This window comes from Alligator sinensis, unplaced genomic scaffold (genome assembly GCF_000455745.1).
Source record: "Alligator sinensis unplaced genomic scaffold, ASM45574v1 scaffold358_1, whole genome shotgun sequence".
NCBI lineage: Eukaryota > Metazoa > Chordata > Crocodylia > Alligatoridae > Alligator > Alligator sinensis.
Window position 1 is genome coordinate 1501080 of NW_005842121.1, and position 21825 is coordinate 1522904.

Sequence of the window (21825 nt, forward strand, 5' to 3'; positions counted from 1 at the left end):
GACAGGCCCTACGAGGAGAGACTGAAGGACCTGAACGTGATCAGCCTCAGCCAGAGGAGGCTGAGGGGGGACATGGTGGCTGCCTACAAGCTCATCAGGGGGGATCAACAGCAAATAGGCAGAGCCCTTTTCTCCCCAGCACCACCTGGGGTGACAAGGAACAATGGTCATAAGCTGATGGAGAACAGGTTTAGGTTGGAGATCAGAAGGCAATATTTTACAGTTAGGGTAGCCAAAATCTGGAACCAACTTCCCAGGGAAGTGGTCCTTGCCCCTACCTTGGGCAAATTCAAGAGGAGGTTGGATGATCAGCTGTCTGGGGTCTTGTGAACCCAGCGTTCATTCCTGCCTGTGGCAGGGGGTCAGGCTAGATGATCTGTTCAGGTCCCTCCTTACCCTAGCTACTATGAAACTATGAGAGAGCAGGACTCCTGGGACAGCAGCTGGAGAGTGACAGGACAGAAGGAGTGGAGCCCAGACCAGGAGCTACAGTTTAACCCTTCAGGGGGCAGGTGTTGCCTGCGGGGGATTGCCAGTTGGACAGCCCTGCTCTAGAGTTTCCACAGCTATCAAAAAAGCAGCTTCTCCCATCATCAGTCTTCTTTCTTCTTAATCTAGATCTGTAGCCATTGGTACTTCTCCCATCCACCTGATCCAGTGCAATAGATCCTTTCAGTCCATTAAAGAAGAGAGTGCTGGGCCCTTTCTCACTGTCTTTATTCATTTTTGCTACTAAAATGCAACTATTGCATGCTAGATATTTTTGATAAATAGCAGCAGCAATGGACAACAACTAAAATCGGCATTTATTTTAGCAAAGTGACCACTATGTAACTCCCCAGTTCCCCTCCCATAAAAAAAAAAAAAAGAAAGAATTTTTTTTTTCCTGGAGATTAAGATTTGGTTTAGATATCAATCAAGTACAGTCTTGCTGTGCAGTTAGGAAGTGCTGGGGAGACCTGTCTACAAAGCACACAACACTAAAGGTGTTTACAGAAGTGCTGTAAACATCCATGCATGTTTTACAGTGCTGTAATTTAGAGCACTTTTTATATCACTATAGGGTGCATCCCCACAAGCCTGCATGTGCAGTTTGTGGCACTGCAAACCACATGCATTTGCTGTGCTGCTGATTTGCAGCACTGTGGTTTGTCTTTTTTACACTGGGAGATCGCAGTGTAAAAAAACCCCAAAAAAACAAACGAACCTGTCACTAAAAAAAGCAGCATGGCACACGTGACAGCAGTGTGCACAGCCAGAAAGGGAGCCTTGCTGGCCAGATATGGCTGCTGGCCAGGCTCCACGCTTCTGGATTGCCACCGCTGCTGCCCCAGAAGGCCATTAAGATCCCAGATAAGGCTGCTGCTGCTATTTGTCCTGGGGGCAATGTATGTGCACACTCGTGGGGATGTGCCCATAAAATTACAGCGCTCTTAAACATGACAGAAGTGCAGTGGTTGGTTGGGGTTGTGATGGGGTGGAACTGAGGTTCCCTGCACTTTCCAGGGTCGGAGGCAGGAGGCGCTCTGCAGCCTCCTGGGGCTTCTCCACTGGTCAGAAAAATGACTAGTGTGCAGAAGTTTATTTATAACACTAAAGTGATGTAAAATACAGTGCTTCAAATTTAATACCTGATTTAACAAGGGTTAATTTAAAGTGCTATACCCATTTTTAAAGTGATGTAAAGCTGTGCACTTCTGTTAAGTCAGGGCAGTGAAGTACTTTTAAATAGCAAAAAAGTAACTTCTTTACACATTGTAATGCACTGCATTTCTAAAGACTCAGTCTGGCTTAGTTTTTTAGGACTTCCTTAGATTTAGCATACAGTTTGGGTTGAAAGCAATGCATGTGTGTTAATGTCCTTGTTACATAATCATTTTTCAAAATATGAATGCATTAAAACTTTTTGGAAGTTCTTAAAATGCAGAGCTAAGCCATGAACCCTCACTGACAGTGATCAGTTAACTCCCCAAGGTAGTTTTTTGGCTTTAATAGTACTACTTGCACAGCCAACTCTGAACCAACCCCTTAATCAAATTTGTCATTAATCTGACCCATGCATAGAGTGGAACGCAACCAGTATTTTGAAACCAAGTGCAATGACCGTGTGGTTCGCTCTTGCAGTGAATAATCCTGACTTCAAGGCTGGTGTGATGGCTTTGGCTAATCTTCTTCAGATCCAACGGCATGATGACTATTTGGTGATGCTTAAGGTGAGCTTCACAACTTGAACTCTGTGTATTTTGGAAATCCAGGAAGTATTTGCAGAATAACTTGGTATGGGAAATCAGTAATTTGTTCTTGGGTACAAATGAAATGAATTAGGTTTAAACTTTTGGTGCTCCTGTTTGGCTTAAAAAGAAAATGTTGATCTTTGAAATCATGTGTGTGGACATTTATGTTTAAAAAATGGTAAATAAGAGGATAATTCTTTAAATTTGGTCCCTGAGAATTAATACATGAAATGTGTCTTCCTACTGAGAATTCTGCTTATGTTTATTTCATGCCTTTTTTTCCCAGGGTCTCCAGATGCTTTAAAAACGCTAAGCAGACAAGGTTCCTTGGGTGAATTTGATATCTTTTATTAGACCAACCCAAATGGTTGGAGAATAGCTATTAAGCAAGCTTTCGGGTTCAAAAACCCTTCGTCAGGCTAAGGAAGCTTCAGCAGCTAAGGAAGCTTCAGCTTCAGCAGTTGGTGTCCTTAACCTGACGAAGGGTTTTTGAACCCGAAAGCTTGCTTAATAGCTATTCTCCAACCATTTGGGTTGGTCTAATAAAAGATATCAAATTCACCCAAGGAACCTTGTCTGCCTATGTCCTTAGACCAACATGGCTACAACCTAAACCCCTGCAACATTAAAAACACTAATGAATTTAAGCCTCACCACAGTTGTGAAATAGATATTTGGTTTTAGAAGTTGAGAGAAACTTAGGGCAAACAACTTCTGATTATAGTTAAAGGTGCAGAGCCTTATTGCAAGTCAGTGGCTCCACAGCAACTGCTTGTTTGTGCTGCAATAAGTGGAAGCTGTACCATGGTAACTCGCCTCTTTTTCATTGAGAGCTAAGATGTTGATTTAACTTCCACTTAATTCCAGGGCAGGAGTGTGCATGCAGGCAGTTGTGGCTGCTGTGATGGAGCAGCTGATGTGTGATAAACTTCCTGTACCTGTTCCCCTCCTACCCAACACACACTTCATCTATATGGAAAATAGATATGATATGAACAATGTGATGGGCCTGGGAACCTATGACACAAGCAAGATTAGACTGGTCCTTCTGATTTCCAGCCTTGTGCACGTCCATGTGTACACACAGCTGTCCTTTCTCTTTGGTCTAACTAAAGCAAGTTTTAATTTTATTCCAAAATTTCTAATACTTTTCAGAGGCCAAAAGCCACACATGACCTGACTCACTTTTGAAATTGTGTTCCTTGTCCAGGTGCTTCATTGGGGAGGACATAAACTGTGATAGAAGTCTGTAGTCAGTTCTATGATCAAAGCTATAATCAATCACTGTAATGGATTGCAGCTAGCTAACCAAGACCTTAGTCTTGATCAAAAAAAAAAAAAAATCCTATGTAATAGTAAAATGTACTAGGTATTCAGAAACAAAAGGATGAGGACCCCACCCTGCAGAGGTTACAATCTACTCTGAAGTTTTTTGGGCAGTATTGTGGGTAGCAAAGTTAATGGTGTTTCCATATAAATGCATGGAAACTTGTGATAGTCATATTAAAATAGAGTTTTTACCTTTCTCTTACCTGCATTGCTAAAAACTAATGAAGCTATGTTGTTTGCATTTTCTGTGTAAATGCATTTTAATTTTTACAGTAAGGGAAAAAGGACCAAGTAGAGTCAGAAACATGGGCGAGGATGGCATGTACAGGCTGGGAAAACTCTTGCTTTTCACTGTGCTGCAACTAAATTACCATGTTGCAAGCCTAGTTGCATAAACAATAGCTTTTTCCCATGGCTCATGTTGGTAAAATATGTCAATGAAACTACTTTTTTGTGCGCAGTAGGGCAGTATCTAGTGCATATGAAAAATACAATAATCCATATTCATTCTTGCATCTGTAGTAGTTACCTATAGAAAAGGCTAATGGAGTACAAATATGCTAGTTAAAATTTACCTTTCCTTAGTAGCTTGAACTTCTCTTTGCCCAAACAAAATCTTGAAGTTGGTCAAAGAGAACACCTTTCTCGGGGCACAGTGCTGAATATAACCTTAAATCTGTTTGCAACTTTGACTTCCATGCCAAATTTAAGATGTATTAGCCAGATTCATATTTTTAATCAGAATCTTTCTCAAAACTAATTCCTTTTGGTTGAGAGAGTTAATTCACAGAATTCTGTGTTGCACGTCAACCTGAAATCGTGCGCCAGACAGGAGAAATAAACAGTGAGGTGGTGCACAAAGTAGTGCTTTTGTCCTACTTGGATAACTTGGGAGAGAAACGGTGCGAGAAGCAGTTGTAATAAGCTCAAAGCCTGCTCTGTGGTCTAATTCTGGTGCTCTGATATGCCTTAGCTAATAGTTATAGCTGTACATATCAGCCTAAAATGGTCATGGAATATTGAATCTTACCAAGTAGGGGAGCTACTAAACTAGCCAGAAGGGCAGCAGGATTATGGGTAATCAGGGGTGCACCAGTAAAGATTTTTTTGGGGCCGATACCAGTGGCTGATTATTAACTAGCCGTATTGGCTGATACTGATTTGATTGCCAATACGCAGCCTGGCAGCTTGGAGAGCAGCTTCCAGCTAGTAAGTCTGGGGGCGAGGGGTGCAGGGCAGATCATGCTGAGAGAGCTGGCAGGGCTGGAGCAGGGGTTGGTGCTGCCCAGCTGCAGCGGGGCGCAGGATGGAGCCGCAAGCGGGAGTGCTGGGAGAGGCAACAGCACTGGGAGGAGTTATTGGGGGGGCTACAGCAAATTATTTTGGGGTGGATATAGCACACCCTGTAGCCCCCCTCCAAGTGCTGCTGCCGTTTGCCCCCCCCCCTCCCCTGCTGAGAAGAGCCTGGTGCCAGCCCCAGCCTGCAGCAGGCAGACCACCCTTGCCCCACGCACAGATCTGGGGGGCACGTGCCCCCCCCCATGCCTCCCCTGGGGGTGCATGCAATGGCAGAAGCCACACCCCTCTTCCCCCCCACACCCTGGCCCTCACTGCAAGAGCCTTGATCTACCCCCCCGCCCTTCCTCCCCAACAGACTTACCAGCTGGACACTCTCCAAGCTGCTGGGCTGGCTGCGTGCATGCTGCGGCTGCATACATGCACGGGGCAATTATTGGCGACATCATTGGCCACATCAGCCAAAAAAAGCCGATTGCCAATAATGTCAATTTTCCTTTCATCGGTACCGATACAATGTGGACTGATGTATTGGTGCATCTCTATGAGTAATCCCTTATCAAGGCTCATGGGGTCGGGGGGCGTGTTCATGTTTTTAAGGTAAGTCTCTTGTTTTCCTGAACATCTATACTTACTCTAGCTTCTGTGCTGATGGAAATTGTTTAGCCTCTGGCACAGGACTCCCAGCAGCAGAAATTCTGTTTGTGGAGAGGCTGCAGAATATTATCGCTGCCAGTGCAGCTTTAAAAATTGACACCACTAATTTGGGATTGTGAGTGAGCAAACTTACTGAATCTGCTATATTGTGTGCTGGCAGAGCTTCTGTAGGGTGCCTGGTGACTGTCACAGTGCAAAAAAAAGTGTGGCTGATAACTTGGCTACCTGGGCACAGGATCTGTTCCCAGCACTATAGGGCAAGAATCTGGCTCATAATTTTAAAAAATCCATTTCCATGACAATGGTAAAGTTTTAAACAGGGCAGTTACATTGGGGCCTTTAATGAGATTCCAAGAATATGGACAAAAGACAAAGGCTTGAGGTTCTGCTTGGGTGTAATCTCAGTTTCCTTGAGTACAAGTGCTGGGCAAAGATGCATCAACACAGAATTGAGTTACTTTGTTCTTTGGAACTAATTTATTTTTATTTATTTTTTTTTTAGGCAATTCGTATTTTGGTTCAGGAGCGCCTGACTCAGGATGCTGTAGCAAAGGCCAATCAGTCTAAAGAGGTATGTATGTACAGTGCATGGGTTCATCACATAATGAGGCTAGTCTCAAAATGGGAATCTCAAAACGGATGCTTGTAGTTGGAATCCAGGTGCACAACATTAAAACAACAGGTGAAAAAGGGCTTACCCATTTGATAGAGCCATTGTGATTCTGAAAGATCCAAAGAAAAGTCACAGGTGCTAAGTAAGTGCAAGACTTCTTGTATTGCACGCATCTAAGTATATTTGTACATGATAATTGTTCGATTGTTTCTTAATGCAGTATCCTCATAAGTCGCTAACGTTATAGTAATATGTCATAGATCAGGGTATAAAACACACCATCTGCCCACCAGTGCTGCCCCATTGATCCACAGGCTACCCCACACTGCCTGGACTGTGGTGCTCGCTGGGGCCACGTGCCAGATCAGGCATGTGGGTGGGGGTCCGTGGGCCTGATTTGACCCATGGACCAGCCCTGTGCCAGTCATTGGGGCCACAGGGCCAGATGAGTTTGACACCCCTGGAGTAGATTTTCAATAACATTTTACTGAATACAAAAGTCCTAGGTTAATTTTTCTTTTAGGTAGCACTGTTTGCTGAATATGCAAAGCGATATCCAAGTTTTAGGTAATAAAATATTTCCAACTTCTCAGCTGGCTTTTATGGGTAAAGAAGGGTTGGAATCTAGGTGTGGATTCCCCTCATCTGAAAAAGCACTGAGAGAACTTTATAATTTCACAGTTATTTCTCATTTACTTCTGAGGCTTATCTGAGATAAGAAATTTGGCTAGAAAACCATTCTGTGAGGGATAATGATGAGTCTGTAGGACCATTTAGCACGTTTCTGAGGGGAGTATTCATAGGAAAAAATTGGGGGATATCAAATAATCATTTACTAGAAATCCCAGCTCTTTGGAACTTCTGCTCCATCACTGATGAGAGCAACTTGTACATCTTTAGGATGAAACATTTTCCAGAACTGTCCCTTTAGAACAGGGACCTTTAGCCAGGCCCCTTCATCTCTTTTGACACCTACATCACAGCAGCATCTTCTGTATGTGATAATGTGCTATAAGAAAGCATCTCTTTTGATGGTCGCTAATCGGCAGTTACAGATGCCTCTTGGGGTACAACTTGTGCTGATTTACAAAGCCATGGTACAATAAACTAGGGCATTCTATTTTTTATATAGGCCTTTTGAATAGCATTTGAAAACTGTTCAAAGAACAGGAAAACGTGGAAACAGCTGAGGCTGCTCCATCAGTGTCAGGTATAGAAACTTAAAATAGGTAAAAATTAACCCTAAGAGAAACATGTTGCTATTCTATATCTGGGTGCAGTGTTGGAGCTGCAAAATTAGAAGTTGATTTTTATTTTTTTTCCCCTCCCCCTTTCCCTGTAAGAGGATACAGGCAGTTCTTTGTTTGGGAGAGGGAGGGCTTTTTTAATGAGCAGGGGTTATTTGTTAATATTTTATGGCTCCCAAAAGTATGTCTGGCTCTTGGCAGGAGCTGTGGAACAAGATTGTCGGTACAGCCTAAATTGTACAAGTGATGAAGATAAAAGGAGACAGCATGTGAAAGTTTCATAACATCATTTTACACGCCTTAACTCAGTGTCTGTTTGCACCTTGGTGGTTCTGCAAACAAATTAGGGAAACTAGGTCAGCAGAATAAATGGATTACGTACCGAACTGCTGCATCTCCTGTGGCACAGATACTAGGGGAAAGAGAGCAAAGGTGGTAATCCACATGATGCATCATATAAATCAAGAGTGGCCAGCCTATGGTGTGCCTGCCACAAGTGGCACCGGCAGCCTGTGTGGTACATGGCAGACTGGGGAAAGGACAAGCAGCCCAGTGGTAGATAGGAGTAGAAAGCAGAGCAGTAGATGTGGCAGGGACCCTAGGGAAGCAAGCAGAGTAACGGATTGGGCAGGGCAGTTGGTGAGTGTAGGGCTAATTTATGACATGCCTGCCCAAAACGGTTGGTCCCACTGATAGAAAGGATCATATCTGCTGTGGGGCTAAATAACCAAACTGAGAGGCTAGTGAAGATGAAGTTTTCCTATTAAAGTCAGATTCAGATTTAGCCTACATTGGTAAAGACCAGAGTTTGCTATCTGAAGGGTCGGGTAGCCCCACTAAAAGCAGCGGATGGTCTTTGATCTGTACCTTGTGGACAAGACGACATACAGGTAGTCACAACGGACATGCTTAGCAGCTTTGACGTAACGGTGAAAGGCAGATTGAGCAAAGAAACTAAGAAATGAAACTTAGCAAGGGGGCCTCCAACTGAAAGCTGGGCATGTTTGTGGGGTTGTATGGGGAGACTTGGCTACTCTGCCTTTGTCTGATCAAGTCTGGAGGGGGGGGGAAAGAAAAACGGAGAGAACTTCATTTGCTAGGGAAGCCACTTTTTTTTTTTATGGCTTTTTGTTTGTTTGTTTTCACTACTATTAAATTCACTTAAAATTGCATATTTAAATAAACTGACACTAACTCTAGGTCAACATGTATTCAGAGTCTAGATTAGGATTCTAATTGTATCAACCAGAAAGAAACTTTCAGCAATGACTTTTTAGAATATGAATGTTTCCTGTGGTATGTTTGTAGGAAAGCAAACTCCTCTACAAATGTATCACGTGCTGAGAATTTTCAATCCGTATGCAACACTTAGGGGACTTTATCATCAGACTCGCTCTTAAAGTCTTTACAGGAAGTATTTATATTCATTCATTGAGTTCACAGTATTGTGGTGTTTGGTCATTGGGTTAAGTTTTCATCCCTTTACAAGTCCTCTTTGTGCTGCCCCAATGTCACAAAGAGAATTTAAAGTTCCCCATCAATGGTATTCAATTCTGCCAGTGTAGGAGGACTGTCACCTGATGTAGCCAGCCCTCCAAGGCTTTCCTGGTGTAGTAGAAGTAGCAGGGGTGGGACAAAATACCACATGCTCCCCTGATCACATGCACTGGAGTGGCTCGTGAGACCCTTTATCTGCAGGTATGGGTTGGAGTAGCTTTGAGGCCATCCGATTGTTACCAGCAGCCATTTCAGAAACACACATGTAGAACGACCATGCATATTTTTACTGTTGTATTTTTTAGACTTTGCTGAGCTCCATATTGGGGTGGGATTTTGAGTTCAGGCCTGGCATCCTTTGCTTCAAAAAGCATAGAAATAATATGAGTTTCTTTGTCTTTTCCCAAGGGTTTGCCTGTTGCTTTGGAAAAACACATTCTTGGTTTTGACACCGGAGGTAAGAGCTTCTTTTAACTCTTATTTCAAACAATGGAGCCACCTTGGACTAAAATAGTCATTTCATCTGACCCAGTACGGGCCGTTTTAAAAAAAAAAAAAAGTGTTGCTTCCAGAAGCTGGCAGGGGAAGGAAATGATTACATTTGGCCTCTTGCTTACAAGAGCTTGTTTACAAAAATGCCGCTGAGCGTGAGAGGGAAAAGTCTGGCAGTGGAGCAGATTATCATCCTGGGATACAATTGACATAAAGACATGCAGAGGATATCTGATGCTTTAACGGTGGGACCAGTATTTAGCTGCTGTTCGTTTTGTTTTGTTTTGTTTTGTTTTGTAATCAGGATTAGTTGGTATGCACCATAGACTGGTGCGAGCTGATGGGCTGCTCTGAATGACAGATGTCTCGAATCTAGTCCAGCCTGAGTGCTGGCATAGATGCATCTTGTTTTTATAGCTAAACCACCACTTGAAATGAATGGAATCCATCCTTGTCTGCTCCGCCTTGGCCAGATTCAGAAGCAGAATATCACAAAAGTGCTATAAAGCCACATTAGGTCTTGCATAGAACATGCCTTGACCAGGCCAGATAATCAGGCCCACTGTTGCTAAAGAATTTAGGGCAAGCATAGAAAACTGTGGCTTGCTATTTGATTGTGAATCGCATCCAAAAGTTTTGAAGTGGAAAATGGTTGTTCTGTGTTAATACCATTTCTCTTTGTGCAAATCAATCAGATGCTGTCATTAATGAAGCTGCCCAGATTCTTCGATTGCTGCATATAGAAGAACTCCGAGAGCTCCAGACAAAAATTAACGAAGCCATAGTAGCAGTTCAGGCAATTATTGCTGATCCGAAGACAGACCACAGACTGGGGAAAGTTGGAAGATGAACAAAATTAAGACTTAAGTCTCTTGCATACCTAGTACAATTAGGAGTTATATACACCTCTGGCATGCATTTTGAAATGGATATTGTTTCATTGTTTTGAAAGAAACCCAGGAAGAAAGTGAAGTCTTACTATTCTAATGAGTTACCCTTTTTTCTTTAAATAAATGAAGTGGGGGAAACAGCTAAAAATTGTTCTGTTTAGCTATACGTTGAGAAGTATAAAATTTTACTCTTCGTCCTTTTGCTTTGTGTCTTCATAGTTTCATAGTTGGTGGGGGCGGAAGGGACCTGAGCAGATCATCAAGTCTGACCCCCTGCCATGGCAGAAAAGAGCACTGGGGTCAAACGACCCCAGCAAGGTGTTCGTCTAACCTCCTCTGAAAGACCCCCAGGGTAGGAGCCAGCACCACTTTGCTTGGAAGTTGGTTCCAGGTCCTAGCTGCCCTGACAGTGCAGTAGCACCTCCTGATGTCTAGCCTGAATCTACCCTCTGCCAGCTTGTGACTGCTCTTCCTTGTCACTCCTGGGAGTGCTCGGGGGAACAGGGACTCCCCCAATACCTGCTGGTCCCCTCTGACTAATTTGTAACAGGCCACTAACTTCCCCCTCAGCCTTCCTTTGTGGAGGCTGAACAGGTTCAGGTCCCGTCGCCTCTCGTAGGGCCTGCCCTGCTGCCCCCTGGTCACGCGGGTGGCCCTCCTCTGGACCCTCTCAATGTCTGCATCCCTCCTGAAGTGCAGCGCCCAGAACTGGACGCAGTACTCCAGCTGCGGCCTGACCAGTGCTGCATAGATGGGGAGGATCACCTCATTGGACCTGCTTAAGATGCATCTGTGGATGCATGACAAGGTGCGGTTGCCCTTCCTGACCACGTCCCCACACTGTCGGCCCATGTTCATTTTGGCATCAATAATGACTCCAAGATCCTTTTCTGCCTCTGCACTGACGAGAAGGGAGTTCCCCAGCCTGTAGGTCTGCTGCTGGTTCTTCCTCCCCAGGTGCAGCACCTTGCACTTGTCAGTGTTGAAACCCATCCTGTTCTCATCCGCCCACCCCTGTAACCTGTCCAGGTCTGATTGCAGCCTATTCCTCCCTTCTAGCGTGCCCACATCCCCCCACATCTTAGTGTTGTCTGTGAATTTGAATAGGGTGCTTTGTACCCCCTCATCCAAGTCACTGATGATGTTGAACAGCGCGGGTCTGAGGACCGAACCCTGGGGGACCCCACTGCCCACATCCCTCCAGGTTGAAAATGACCTATCCACCACCACTCTCTGGGTGCGGCCCTCCAGCCAGTTAGCGACCCATCTGACTGTGTAGGTGTTGACGCCACAGTCCCCTAGTTTTTTTTTAATAAGGACGGGGTGAGAGACAGTGTTGAAGGCCTTCCTGAAGTCCAGAAAGACAATGTCCACTGCTACCCCTGTGTCTAAGGATTTTGTGACCTGGTCATAGAAGGCCACCAGGTTGGTCTGGCAGGACCTGCCTCTAATGAACCTGTGTTGGTTGCTTAAACACTTTCTTCCGGGGTTTCTTTCAAAACAATGGGGTCTTAAAAGGAAGTTTATTATATAAGGATTTCTAGATTCTTTTGTGGATGTATTCCTGCATTGTGAAATACTAGTCCTGGTACCATAACTACTTGTCATACAAGAGAAACTTCTGAAAAACTAGAGCCAAAAGAAAATTTAAAACAACCATTTTATTATTTGAGTAATCTAGAAAAAGTGAGAGTTACATCTGAACAGGTATTTATGTACACGTCTTGCTCTATAACAGGTAGCACAGTGAAGGCACTTCTTAAAAGACCATCAAACATGAATGATTAAATCTAGCACATTCTTCTAATATAAATACTAAAAGACATGCATTGAGGCAGAGGCAAAAGGAGTCTAGAATTGTGCTTTGGAAAATGTAGTGTACTTGCCATGTCCCATGACAGTTCTGCACACTTTCTGCAGCCATACCATCTTTGTCTCTTCTGGGTTATGACAGAGACCCAGTAAGACACTGCATTGAAAGCTTTCCATACACATTTAATTTTTTGGCTATAAAGGACCTATAGGTCAGATTGTCAAACTGTGCTTAAAAATGATTCGGGTTTTATTTCATCCAAATGAGAGAACACTGGAATAAGATACATTAAGACTTTCTTTTTTAAAAAGTTGCTTCCATAAGCAAAATTAGAGTAATGGCCTAATATTCACAGGGCCATTATATTTTTTTGTAGTATAGCAATGTTTTCATTTAAAAATACAGTAGTAAAGATTGAGGTATAACTTCAAAAAAATACTTGATGATGATCTTTTGCACTAAAGTAGATCACATCAGTGCCTATGGTAAGCATCGATGGCCTTCGTGGAAGGTTTCTTCCTCTTTGCTCCATGTGGTGGTGTTAAGTCTTTGGATCTGGCATTCTTCCTCCCAGTCTAAAGCCCGTACTTCCTTTTGTTGAAGTATCAGTAATTATTTCCTCACTGCAATGAGAGGAAACCAGATATCTATTCTTAGTGCATCAAAAACAGCAGCATATCCATTAGTATGACATAAGCAGGGCAGACTTTACCTCCTGGGCAATAGGGATACACTGCAGTTATTCCATAGAGATGGGACCGTTGCTCTGGAAGGTATTCCTCAGTAAGGGAGCCGGTATCCTTATTCACAGCTATAACACCATCCCTGGGGGGGGGAAAAAAAACAAAAAAAAACCTTTCCTTGCTCCTCAATCCTTCTCTAGAAAGATTTAACCCATTGTTAAAGAAGGCATCACTGTGCTTTAGTCAGACCATCTACATGCAACACGCCCAGATATCTCCCTTAGTAAACTTTTAATTGAGTCCATTCATTGTGCTAGAGCTGTCTTAATTTGGTGTTGAATCACTTGTGTGCGAGTGTTTGCACAGTGCAACAAAGCACCATTCTGTGCTGCCGCCTCGGCCAAAAACAGCATAGACATATTAGCACCACGCTGAGTACGAGACCTTGGCATCCTAGTGCGCCAGTGCAGTGGTGCAGATAGCACTTTTTCCTCCATCCAGAAATGAGCTTCATACTCTGCTCCTCCCTCAAATTCCCTTGTCCCATTCCAAACCTGTCAGCTGCACAGCTGTAAGAGCATGGGTAGCCTATGTGGCATGTGGCAAATTGGGGCAGGGACGGGCAGCAGAACAGCAGCTAGGGCGAAGAGCACAAGTCACGAAGCAGAGCAGCAGATCCGGTAAGGGAAGGGGATGAGTGGCCTCTGGGGAGTGTGCTGGGCTGGTTTGTGGCATGTCTGCCAAAAATGTTGGCCCTGACAATCGGAGGATGCACTATGGCTAAAATAGGACTAACAGGTATTTTGTCACTAAATATTTGGCCTTTGGGACTGTGCTCTTTACCAGCGTGGTGCCTACCTTCTCCAGTCGGTGTGGTAGAAGTGGTTGGCATAGCTAACGATGCTGAAGGGGTAGTTGAGGTTATTCTGTACGACATGCCTTCCTGTTCCATCTGGGAACATGCACTCCAGCTTCTTGGTTCCTTTTCAAATAAAACATTACATCAGGCAAAACACAAGGCAGGCTAGTTTCCATGCAGTCTTCCAGAGGTGACATGGCCCACAGTACTCTGTGCAAACAGACCTTAGTCAGAAAAGCCCTGAGCAGTAGCTTCGTCTCCCAGCTGCACTCCTGAAGGATGCCCAGCTTGTACTGCGGGAGGGCAGGAATTCAGCTGAGCAAAGCTGACAAAACTACCTGCACGAATCACTTCTGCACCAGAAGCGGTGTGCCAGACGTTGAAGTCCCAGTTTGACTGGGTATGTGTGCATGCTCCTCACTCCTCTGTGGAGGTCAAGTGAAGCAATTCCTCCTTGAGCCTGTTCTGAGTTTTGTTCGTATCCCTCTATGCAGCTCAGTGCTGCGTTCCTGATTATAAATGTCGATTAAATGAAAGATTCATGCAGACTTTAATCTTAGACCTAAACTGTCCAGCTCAATGCAAAATCATAGAAATCAGAGAAGTGGGGCTGGAAAGGACCTCAAGAGGTCATTTAATCCAATCCCCTGAGACAGGAAAGTTCTTGTGTCCTGAATGGGGACTGAACCTGCGACCATGGTATCACTAGCACCAAAAGGCATCTCTGCCAGGTATTTTCCATAAATGCTGCTGCCTGTACAGAAAAATGCCCATCTTCAGACAGCAAAATGGAGACTGACTTGGTAAGAATTTCCCTAGTGCAGCAACTGCCTCTAAGTACCTGTGGCGGAGCAGCCTTACTGCAATACTAAGATGTTATTCCAGCAAAGCAGCATGTAGCACTTAAGCACCTCAAGCAAGAAAAGTTTGTGTAGAATCTACACGTTAACAGATTCCTGCAGTTCTGATTTTAGGAGTTTATATTGTTTCACTTGTCCTTGGAAAAAAAAATACTGACTCTGTGTCAGACCAGCAGTCACATCCCCATTGCAGGGTGCAGAGCAAGGGGCCTTTTGCTTTATAGCATTATTCTCATCATTGCTCTAATTCTGTCACATCTGACGTGCTTAATCCAGGAAGCTGTCCCATAGCTAAAGCTGCATTTGTGGCAAAGGAGAGTTGGCCAGAGGCAGTTTTAGTAGATGCAGGCCAGCTAACGTACATGACTGAGTGCAGCGTTGTACAGCCCTACCCTGACTAAGAGGTTGGAGAAATTACTGAAGGCACGCATTTAGGGGTGGGGGAGGAGATTGCCTGAGAAAGCTGGAAATCCTCATTTTTAGCAAAGTAAGTGTTGAAGAGATTTCCCTTTTTAAGAGGTGGGATACAGCAAGAAGTAGGGAGCGGTATTTTTTTTAGATCTGAATTCCCTTCCCTGCCTAGCGTATGTGTGTGCGTTTCAATGGGCGTTAAGTCACCTGCGTCTGCCCAACAAAGCAGTTTGGAGAAAGGGTCGAAAGTCAGGCCGTTGGGTAACCCGATGTCTTCATTCACCAGAATCCTTCTGTTGGCACCCTCAACCGTTGAGGTTTCAATTTTTGGTGCTTCACGATTCCAGTCTGTCCAGTAGAGGTTGCTATAGGGGAACCGTTTAACAAGAGAACAAGACACAGTAAGATGAGTCACTTGGAAAACACGGGGATTACTAATTGAGATAAGTCCTGGGCCCCCCATTATGCTTTAAAGAGCAGATTATTTTCTGATTTGAAACTCTAAAAAGGAAAGCCTGAGGGATCTCAAGAACATTTTACAAGAGGTGAGATAAGGACACATCCATTACTGTCCCAGTGGTGTTTTCTACATTGCAGTGGTGCACTCAGGGGGTGTATCAGAGGCAACAGAGGGTTCAAAAGCTGAACATTTTAACATTTTACCTTTTTTTGAAGGGTTTGCTGCTGAATGATTAGAGGAAAAAACCATAGGGCAAAGGTATGCCTCTGTCTCTGACCACGGAGACACTGAGACTAACTTTCTCAGGCAAGCTACTCCAGCTGATGCCACTCAAAGTTCAAAGATACTTGGCTTCAGATGTAATTCAGCAGGGTCTGCTGTTTGTACTTTCCTTGTAACTAAGCTGGTGTTTATTATTTAAAGGAAAAGCACCTTGCTGGCTAACTCCCGATGAGTAGAACTGTGCACAAGACCCATCCATTTTCCCATGCATGAAGTGTTGATCGCTTTTCCAGCTCTACTGTAATAAATGACTACAGGACTGCACTTCACACTGGGAGGATTCAGATCACTAATTCAGCAGTGCCCTTCCAGCTGTGAAAGCACTCAAGCAAACAGGACACAGACCTTACGACTGGCTTCATCCCACTCAGCTCTCAATGTGGTAAAAATGACAGTATGACACCTGCAGTGGTGGCGAATAACAGGTCTGTCTTGCCTCTGAAGTTTCAGCTCCGATTACAGATTTACCGGTCACCTGCCACAGAGGTGAGTCTCTGGGTCCCCTCTCCCCTGCAGGCTTTGAAAAAGCTGAGGAAGCTCTGCTGCTCACCCTCTAATGGGATCCACAGTGATGGCACGAGGATTGACGAGATCGGTGCTGAAGAGAGCCCTGCGCTGCGACCCATCCAGGTTGGCACGTTCGATTTTATCCAGGCCGCTGTCTGTCCAAAACATGGCTCTGCGCAGGTGATCCACCACCAGGCCTTCCGGACTCATCAGTCCTGCAGGAACACGACAAGCGGAGCCCTGTCACTGCACAGGCTACAGGAAGAGTTGGCCCCGTGGCTGTAATCCTCCCCTGGCCTGTTCAGCCATTATGTAGTAGAGTTTTTGGTTGCAGCCACATTGGTCTAAGGACACAGGCAGATGGGTAGATGTGATATCTTTTATTAGACCGATGCATTGAAAAACCATGATTTGCAAGCTTTCGGGCTCAAGCGCCTATGCCTGAAGAAGGGTGCTTGTGCCCAAAAGCTTGCAAAGAACTTTTTCCAACAACTCAGTTGGTCTAATGACAGAGATCACATCTACCCAAAGAAGCTTGCCTACCGTTATATAGTAGCATCTCTATTTTCCACCCCTCTAGTGGATTATATGGCCTGCCCTGCCAGTGCCTCTGAGACCCTGGCGGGCAGTGGTGACAGGTAATGGCCAAGAGAGAGCTGGGACCAGTGCTTAGAAAGGCCATGTTTCCACTCCCACGCTGCTCAGACCTCAGTTTTGAGAGGCCATGAGCAAGCTCAACCCCAGTCACAGCCTGCCTAGCAACAAGCCTTATTAAAACCAGAGGAGATGGTCACTCACCTGAATTAATTACGGTTTCCGGCTCAGCCCCTGGCTCCAAGCTCGCTCTGTTAACTGTTCGACCAGCAACATCCGTCCAATAGACCATTTTCCCTCTGCAGTCATAGTCAATTCCCACCACTATGGAGCCCTGTCGGGATTCAGAAAAAAGAGAAGAGATGACATGTTTTACTTTACAGCGAAGGTATTTTCTCATCTGGAGCCTGTGGGAGGCAGTGTGAATGAAGCAACCCCGTGTCGTCTGCCTCTGAACTGTATTTAACAACCTGGAGGACCAAGCAGAGCTTTCCAGATTGAAGCTGGCACGTGTAATGGCCTTCCAGTTTTTGCTTCCTAATTGAAGACTGTCACCCCAAAATGCACCCCGAGAGGTCACACGCCAGCTCTCGGTTACTCTCAGCCCGACAGGCTCGTTCTGGGAGACAGGAACGTGTGGCTTTTTTCTAAAGAGGGGAGGAAAGAGATGCAAAAGGGGGGGTCGGCTGCCGATGCTGTCTCAGCCGATGCTCTCAGGAAAGCCCTCCGTGGTGCCCAGCCCCGGCAGGCTCGTTGCACTATCGAGCTGGCTCTTCCCATCCATTAAATTGGTTTTAATTTCCTGCAGCCACAGGCAAGGTCAAGGAGCTCTGCTGAGGTGCCACGGGGTGGGACTGTGGCTCTAAAGGGAAGGAGACTGCCCAGGCCACGCCAGGGATGAGACTTACACATCGACTTCGTTAAGTGCACAGCCGTGATGCGCTAATGACTTAAAAACAAGGCCAAGACAGAGGCAATAAGACAACCTAGGAAAACAGGAGTGAGCCCTCCCTTGGCACCCGAGACCTTTCACAGGGGAGGATCGGGGCTCTGTGCAGCGAGCAGACTTGCTTTGGGTTGTTTTGCTCCTGCTGCCTTGTTAGCTGGAGTTAGAGCGGCCCAGAGAGCCTGGGTTATTGGCCACAAACCAGAGATCTGGATGACACAAGGGGGAGCAGCCATGTCTCCCTCTCCCAAAAGCCCCCTCTCAGATGAAGTGGCCGGGCTCAGGCCCCGCGGAGACCACCCAGAGCACACCAGGCCTCTTCCTCCTTCCAAGCCCGAGCAGCTCGGCTCCCCCCGCAATACATTACATGCAGCGCCAGCAGGGTCTTGGCCGCCTCCTTCTGCAGCCGCGTGCCGTTGAGGGGCAGGTAGCCGATCTGGTGGCCCTGGGCATACAGCAGGAAAGTTCCCGCGGCAGGCGGAGACACGTCCGGACGTGGCGAGGGCTGCACCGTGGGAGGGGCCACGCTGGGGAGACCTGTCGTTCAAACACAGGCGTCACGGCCCTGCCGGATGCCACGCCAGCGGCACGCGGGCCCTGAACCTGGTCCCACGCCTGCAGGAGAGTGTGCACTCGAATGCAGCATCTGGGTCTAACCACAACGCGCCTCCTGCACAAGGCTTGATGGCCCAGGTAAGCCCCTTCCAGCCCCGGGCCGCGCAGCCAGCCCTCCCCCAGCACCCCGCGGCGCTCTTACATGGCGGGGCCGTGCCGGGCTCCGACCGCGTCCCGTGAATCTCTCTGCCGTGTTCGTCCACGCACCAGCAGAAGCCGCTGTTGCCGTGGCACTGCAGCGGGCTGAAGCTGCCGGCCGTGTCACACTGCGGCACGTACTGGTCCTCACGTGGCCTGCCCCCGTAGTGGTCCAGCAGGCTCTGCCTCCAGCGCTCGCACATGGTTTGCGGCCTCACCGTGGGCTCTAGACTCGAGGGCAAGAGATTTGTAGGGGAGTGAGGGCCAAAGCAACCAACGGCTGCAGGGGAAGGCCATGGGGGGTGTTTGCAATGTGCCTGCCAGGGACACAGTCACACGAGACCACGGTAGGTCTTCGTGGAAAAGGCCCCTCCCTAGAGCAGTACCATCGGGCTGGCTTCTACCTGATAGATAAACATCCGCCTTGGTTAGGCTATAAGGTGCAAATCCTACCCTGCCTTCTTCCTGATTTTGGGGGAGACTGGCCCCCTCCAGTGTTCCTAGAGCAAGGCCAGCCGTGGAAAGCAGTATTGATGGAAAGAGCTGGACAGCAAAGGGAGACGAATTAAGGAGAGCAGCAGGGTCAGGTGGCTTTGGTGGCGGCAGAGAGATGGAGGCCACAGGGCAATGCTCATGTCTACGGTGATACACGTGTGGCACAACCCTGCAAGTTGCCATGAGCGGTGTCACGTGTCTGTCCAGTGATGGCAATGAAGGGATCTTGTGCTACCTCCAGGTAGAAGTTCAAAACCTGCTCCGGGCTTGTGCCAAAGCCCAGCCCCAGTCGACCCAGCTGTGAACGGCAGCCTGGCCATTTAGCAAGGGGAAGCCAAAGCAGCTGGGTGGGATGCCAGGCACATCACTCCCTTGGGTGTTGCTGGCTGTAGGGACCAGCAGGCCTGTTGCTCCAGGAGCAGGCAGAGCTGACATATGCTTCCCAGCACCAACTCCATCCCATTTTTAGAGGGCCTGAAAGCACCATGGGGACGGACCAAGAGCAGAGCATGGCCAGGGGATGAGGACACCTATCCTCCAGACCCTGAGGAGCCCTGTTCCCCATGGTATCGAATGGGGGCTGCAGCCAAATCAGCAGTGGGTGTGAGGTCCCCAGGTGCCTTCCAACTGGGGTGCTGCCTCCTGGACCCTGCGTACCCCTGGAGGGCTCTCGCCTCCCGGGGAAGTCCTTTTGCCTTTATCATGGGACAGGCGGGCAATGGGTTATTAAAACCAGAGGAGATGGTCACTCACCTGAATTAATTACAGTTTCCGGCTCGAGCTCAGCAGCCCCTTCCCCACTTCTCAGGGTCTGGCTCAGGGCACAGGGAAATCAGAGTGCACTTAGCACTCCCCATGCCAGGACAACAGGAAGCGGAGGGGTGAATGGCACTGACCTGGCTCCCCGCAGCGCGGCGGGGTGCTGCTGGGAGGCGTCCGGGTGCCAGTGATCTCCTGGCCAGCTTCATCCACGCACCAGCAGAAGCCCGTGCTGCTGTGGCACTGCAGAGGGTGGTAGTTGCCCTGGTCATCGCACACAGGTATGTGGTGTCCTGGCTCCGGCTGTGAATAGAGCCGCTCATGTTCGCATGGTGTCAGGCGCTGTAGGTTTGCTGCAGAGTAAAGGAAGGCGCATGGGAGTACAGTGACCCTCGCCACGGGGCACGCAGCCCATCCAGCTTTGCAACAACCAGCGGGGAGGCTTCTGTTTGCCTCCCAGCTCCTGGGGCTTTATCGTGGGAGGAACGGGCACTGGCGGAGGATGCAACAGGGCACTGGGATTTCAGGCAGGGTATTCAAGGGTTCACCAGTGACCTCTTTCATATGGAAGGGTAAACAGACACACAGAGGCCAGGTGACGTGTCCAAAGGCACATAGGAAGCCAGTGGCAGAGGCGGGAATGGGCTGAAGGAGCCAGGAGCTGTGCTTCCTTGCACAGGGCACTCGGACCCACGCCTCTTCCCTGGATTTTGCAGAAATGAAGGAGGTCGTATTTATAAGCTTTGGGCCCTGACCTGAGAGTGCCACCTGCATCTCAGCTCCTGGCTATTGCAATGAACAGTGCTACAAATGCTGTGGTCAGGTGGACAACCCCCGCATGAAGCCCTGGGCCCTGGCTGTCAAGGTGCTTTGCCTCTGTGACAGTCACAAACTGGAGCAGCTCCCTCTGCAAGCAGCAATAGTAGGCTGTCACCCACTACTGAGGGAGGCTGCTGTGCGTCTTGTGCCACAGGGCCAAAGGCAGGTGGCATCAGCTGAAGTGTATGGGCCATGGGCAGCCGGGATGGGGAGGAGGAGACATAGATGCTCGTTGCAGGTGCCAGCCACAATGCCCCATGCGAGGATCCTTACCAGGGGTGCACTGGAAGCCGTCCCCATCGTAGCCTGGCCGGCACTGGCAGGAGAAGGAGCCGGGTGTGTTGAGGCAGGTGGCGGCCGGGTGGCATCTGCCCTGCGTGCATTCATTCACATCTGCAAGAGGGAGAGAAGCCCGTTTGTCAGCAGGCGCAGGCACGGGGCCCCCACCTCCCAGAGGCCCGGAAACCGGGGGCACGTGCGGGACGTGCTCTCCCGGCAGCCACAGCCAGGGCTGCACAGTGCGGGGGCACAACCGGTGCTTCAGAGGAGGGTGAATGCACTGGAAGCTGCATACTGCATTCATGGGTGGTGATGAGGGGAGGGAGCATCTTCCTGGCCCTACAGCTGACCCACAGAAGCCCTGCTGGACCTGGAGACCATGCTCTGTTTCCACCCCCTTCCCGGGGAAGCCACGGGCTCGAGTCCCCGTGTCCCACCCTCAGAGGACGACTCCAAGAGCACCCCTGCCTGGTCCCGCGGCCCCTCCTGCAGCCACAGCCAGCTCTGCCTTAAAGGAAGGCAGGTCCCTAGCTCTCTCCCGGCCCCTTGACAGACTAGACCCAGCCTTGCTCTTCAGACAGTGAGAAACCATCTGTGGGCTGGAGGAGGGGGAATGCTGGAGATGTGCCGTGTGGCCGGGTCCTGTTTGCCCCAGTACAACACACCCTGGTCTAATACCCTGATGTCAATCACAACCAGCTCCCCTGGGAGAACGGCTGCAGAAGACACTACTCCAGCGCCTCCGTGCCAGGGAAGCAAATGGCTGTGCTGGGATAACCGTGGGCACGATCCTCACCGGAGGATTTTTGCTGCTGTTTCTTTCCAGGGGTTGCTCTGGACCAGACTCCAGCAGGCTGCATTGCAGGACTGTACGTCCTGTGCCTGCTTCCTGCCTACACCTCTGCAAAGGGGATTTCTGCAGCCGCAAGCGTGATACGTGTATGGTTGCTGGAGACCCACCATCCACTCGGCAGCCTGAACTGCCTTGAATGGCGGGCCTGCGGGCACATGGGGGCAGGGCAGAGTTCAACTCTTCCAGGAAAGGGGGAA

General features: G+C 47.9%; 2 protein-coding genes across 3 annotated transcripts in view; one reads left to right on the forward strand and one right to left on the reverse strand.

Annotated features, from left to right (window-relative positions):
- Window positions 1–10456, forward strand: part of RTRAF (RNA transcription, translation and transport factor) — a 19748-nt gene extending 9292 nt beyond the window's left edge. The window contains exons 5-8 of one of the 2 annotated variants that reach the window (XM_006024858.2): window positions 2065–2213; window positions 6019–6087; window positions 9282–9330; window positions 10061–10456. In XM_006024858.2, the coding sequence (XP_006024920.1) occupies window positions 2065–2213; window positions 6019–6087; window positions 9282–9330; window positions 10061–10215 (422 nt within the window). In that variant the 3' untranslated portion in view covers window positions 10216–10456. The remainder of the gene's footprint in view (window positions 1–2064; window positions 2214–6018; window positions 6088–9281; window positions 9331–10060) is intronic. The other variant, XM_006024859.2, reaches the window with a different exon arrangement.
- A 1441-nt stretch (window positions 10457–11897) lies between these two features.
- Window positions 11898–21825, reverse strand: part of NID2 (nidogen 2) — a 35418-nt gene continuing 25490 nt past the window's right edge. The window contains exons 12-21 of the mRNA XM_014520483.1: window positions 20770–20889; window positions 19815–20030; window positions 18428–18649; window positions 18038–18207; window positions 16929–17058; window positions 16174–16345; window positions 15089–15246; window positions 13610–13733; window positions 12781–12893; window positions 11898–12691 (exon numbers count right to left, since the gene is read on the reverse strand). Of these exons, the coding sequence (XP_014375969.1) occupies window positions 12681–12691; window positions 12781–12893; window positions 13610–13733; window positions 15089–15246; window positions 16174–16345; window positions 16929–17058; window positions 18038–18207; window positions 18428–18649; window positions 19815–20030; window positions 20770–20889 (1436 nt within the window). The 3' untranslated portion in view covers window positions 11898–12680. The remainder of the gene's footprint in view (window positions 12692–12780; window positions 12894–13609; window positions 13734–15088; window positions 15247–16173; window positions 16346–16928; window positions 17059–18037; window positions 18208–18427; window positions 18650–19814; window positions 20031–20769; window positions 20890–21825) is intronic.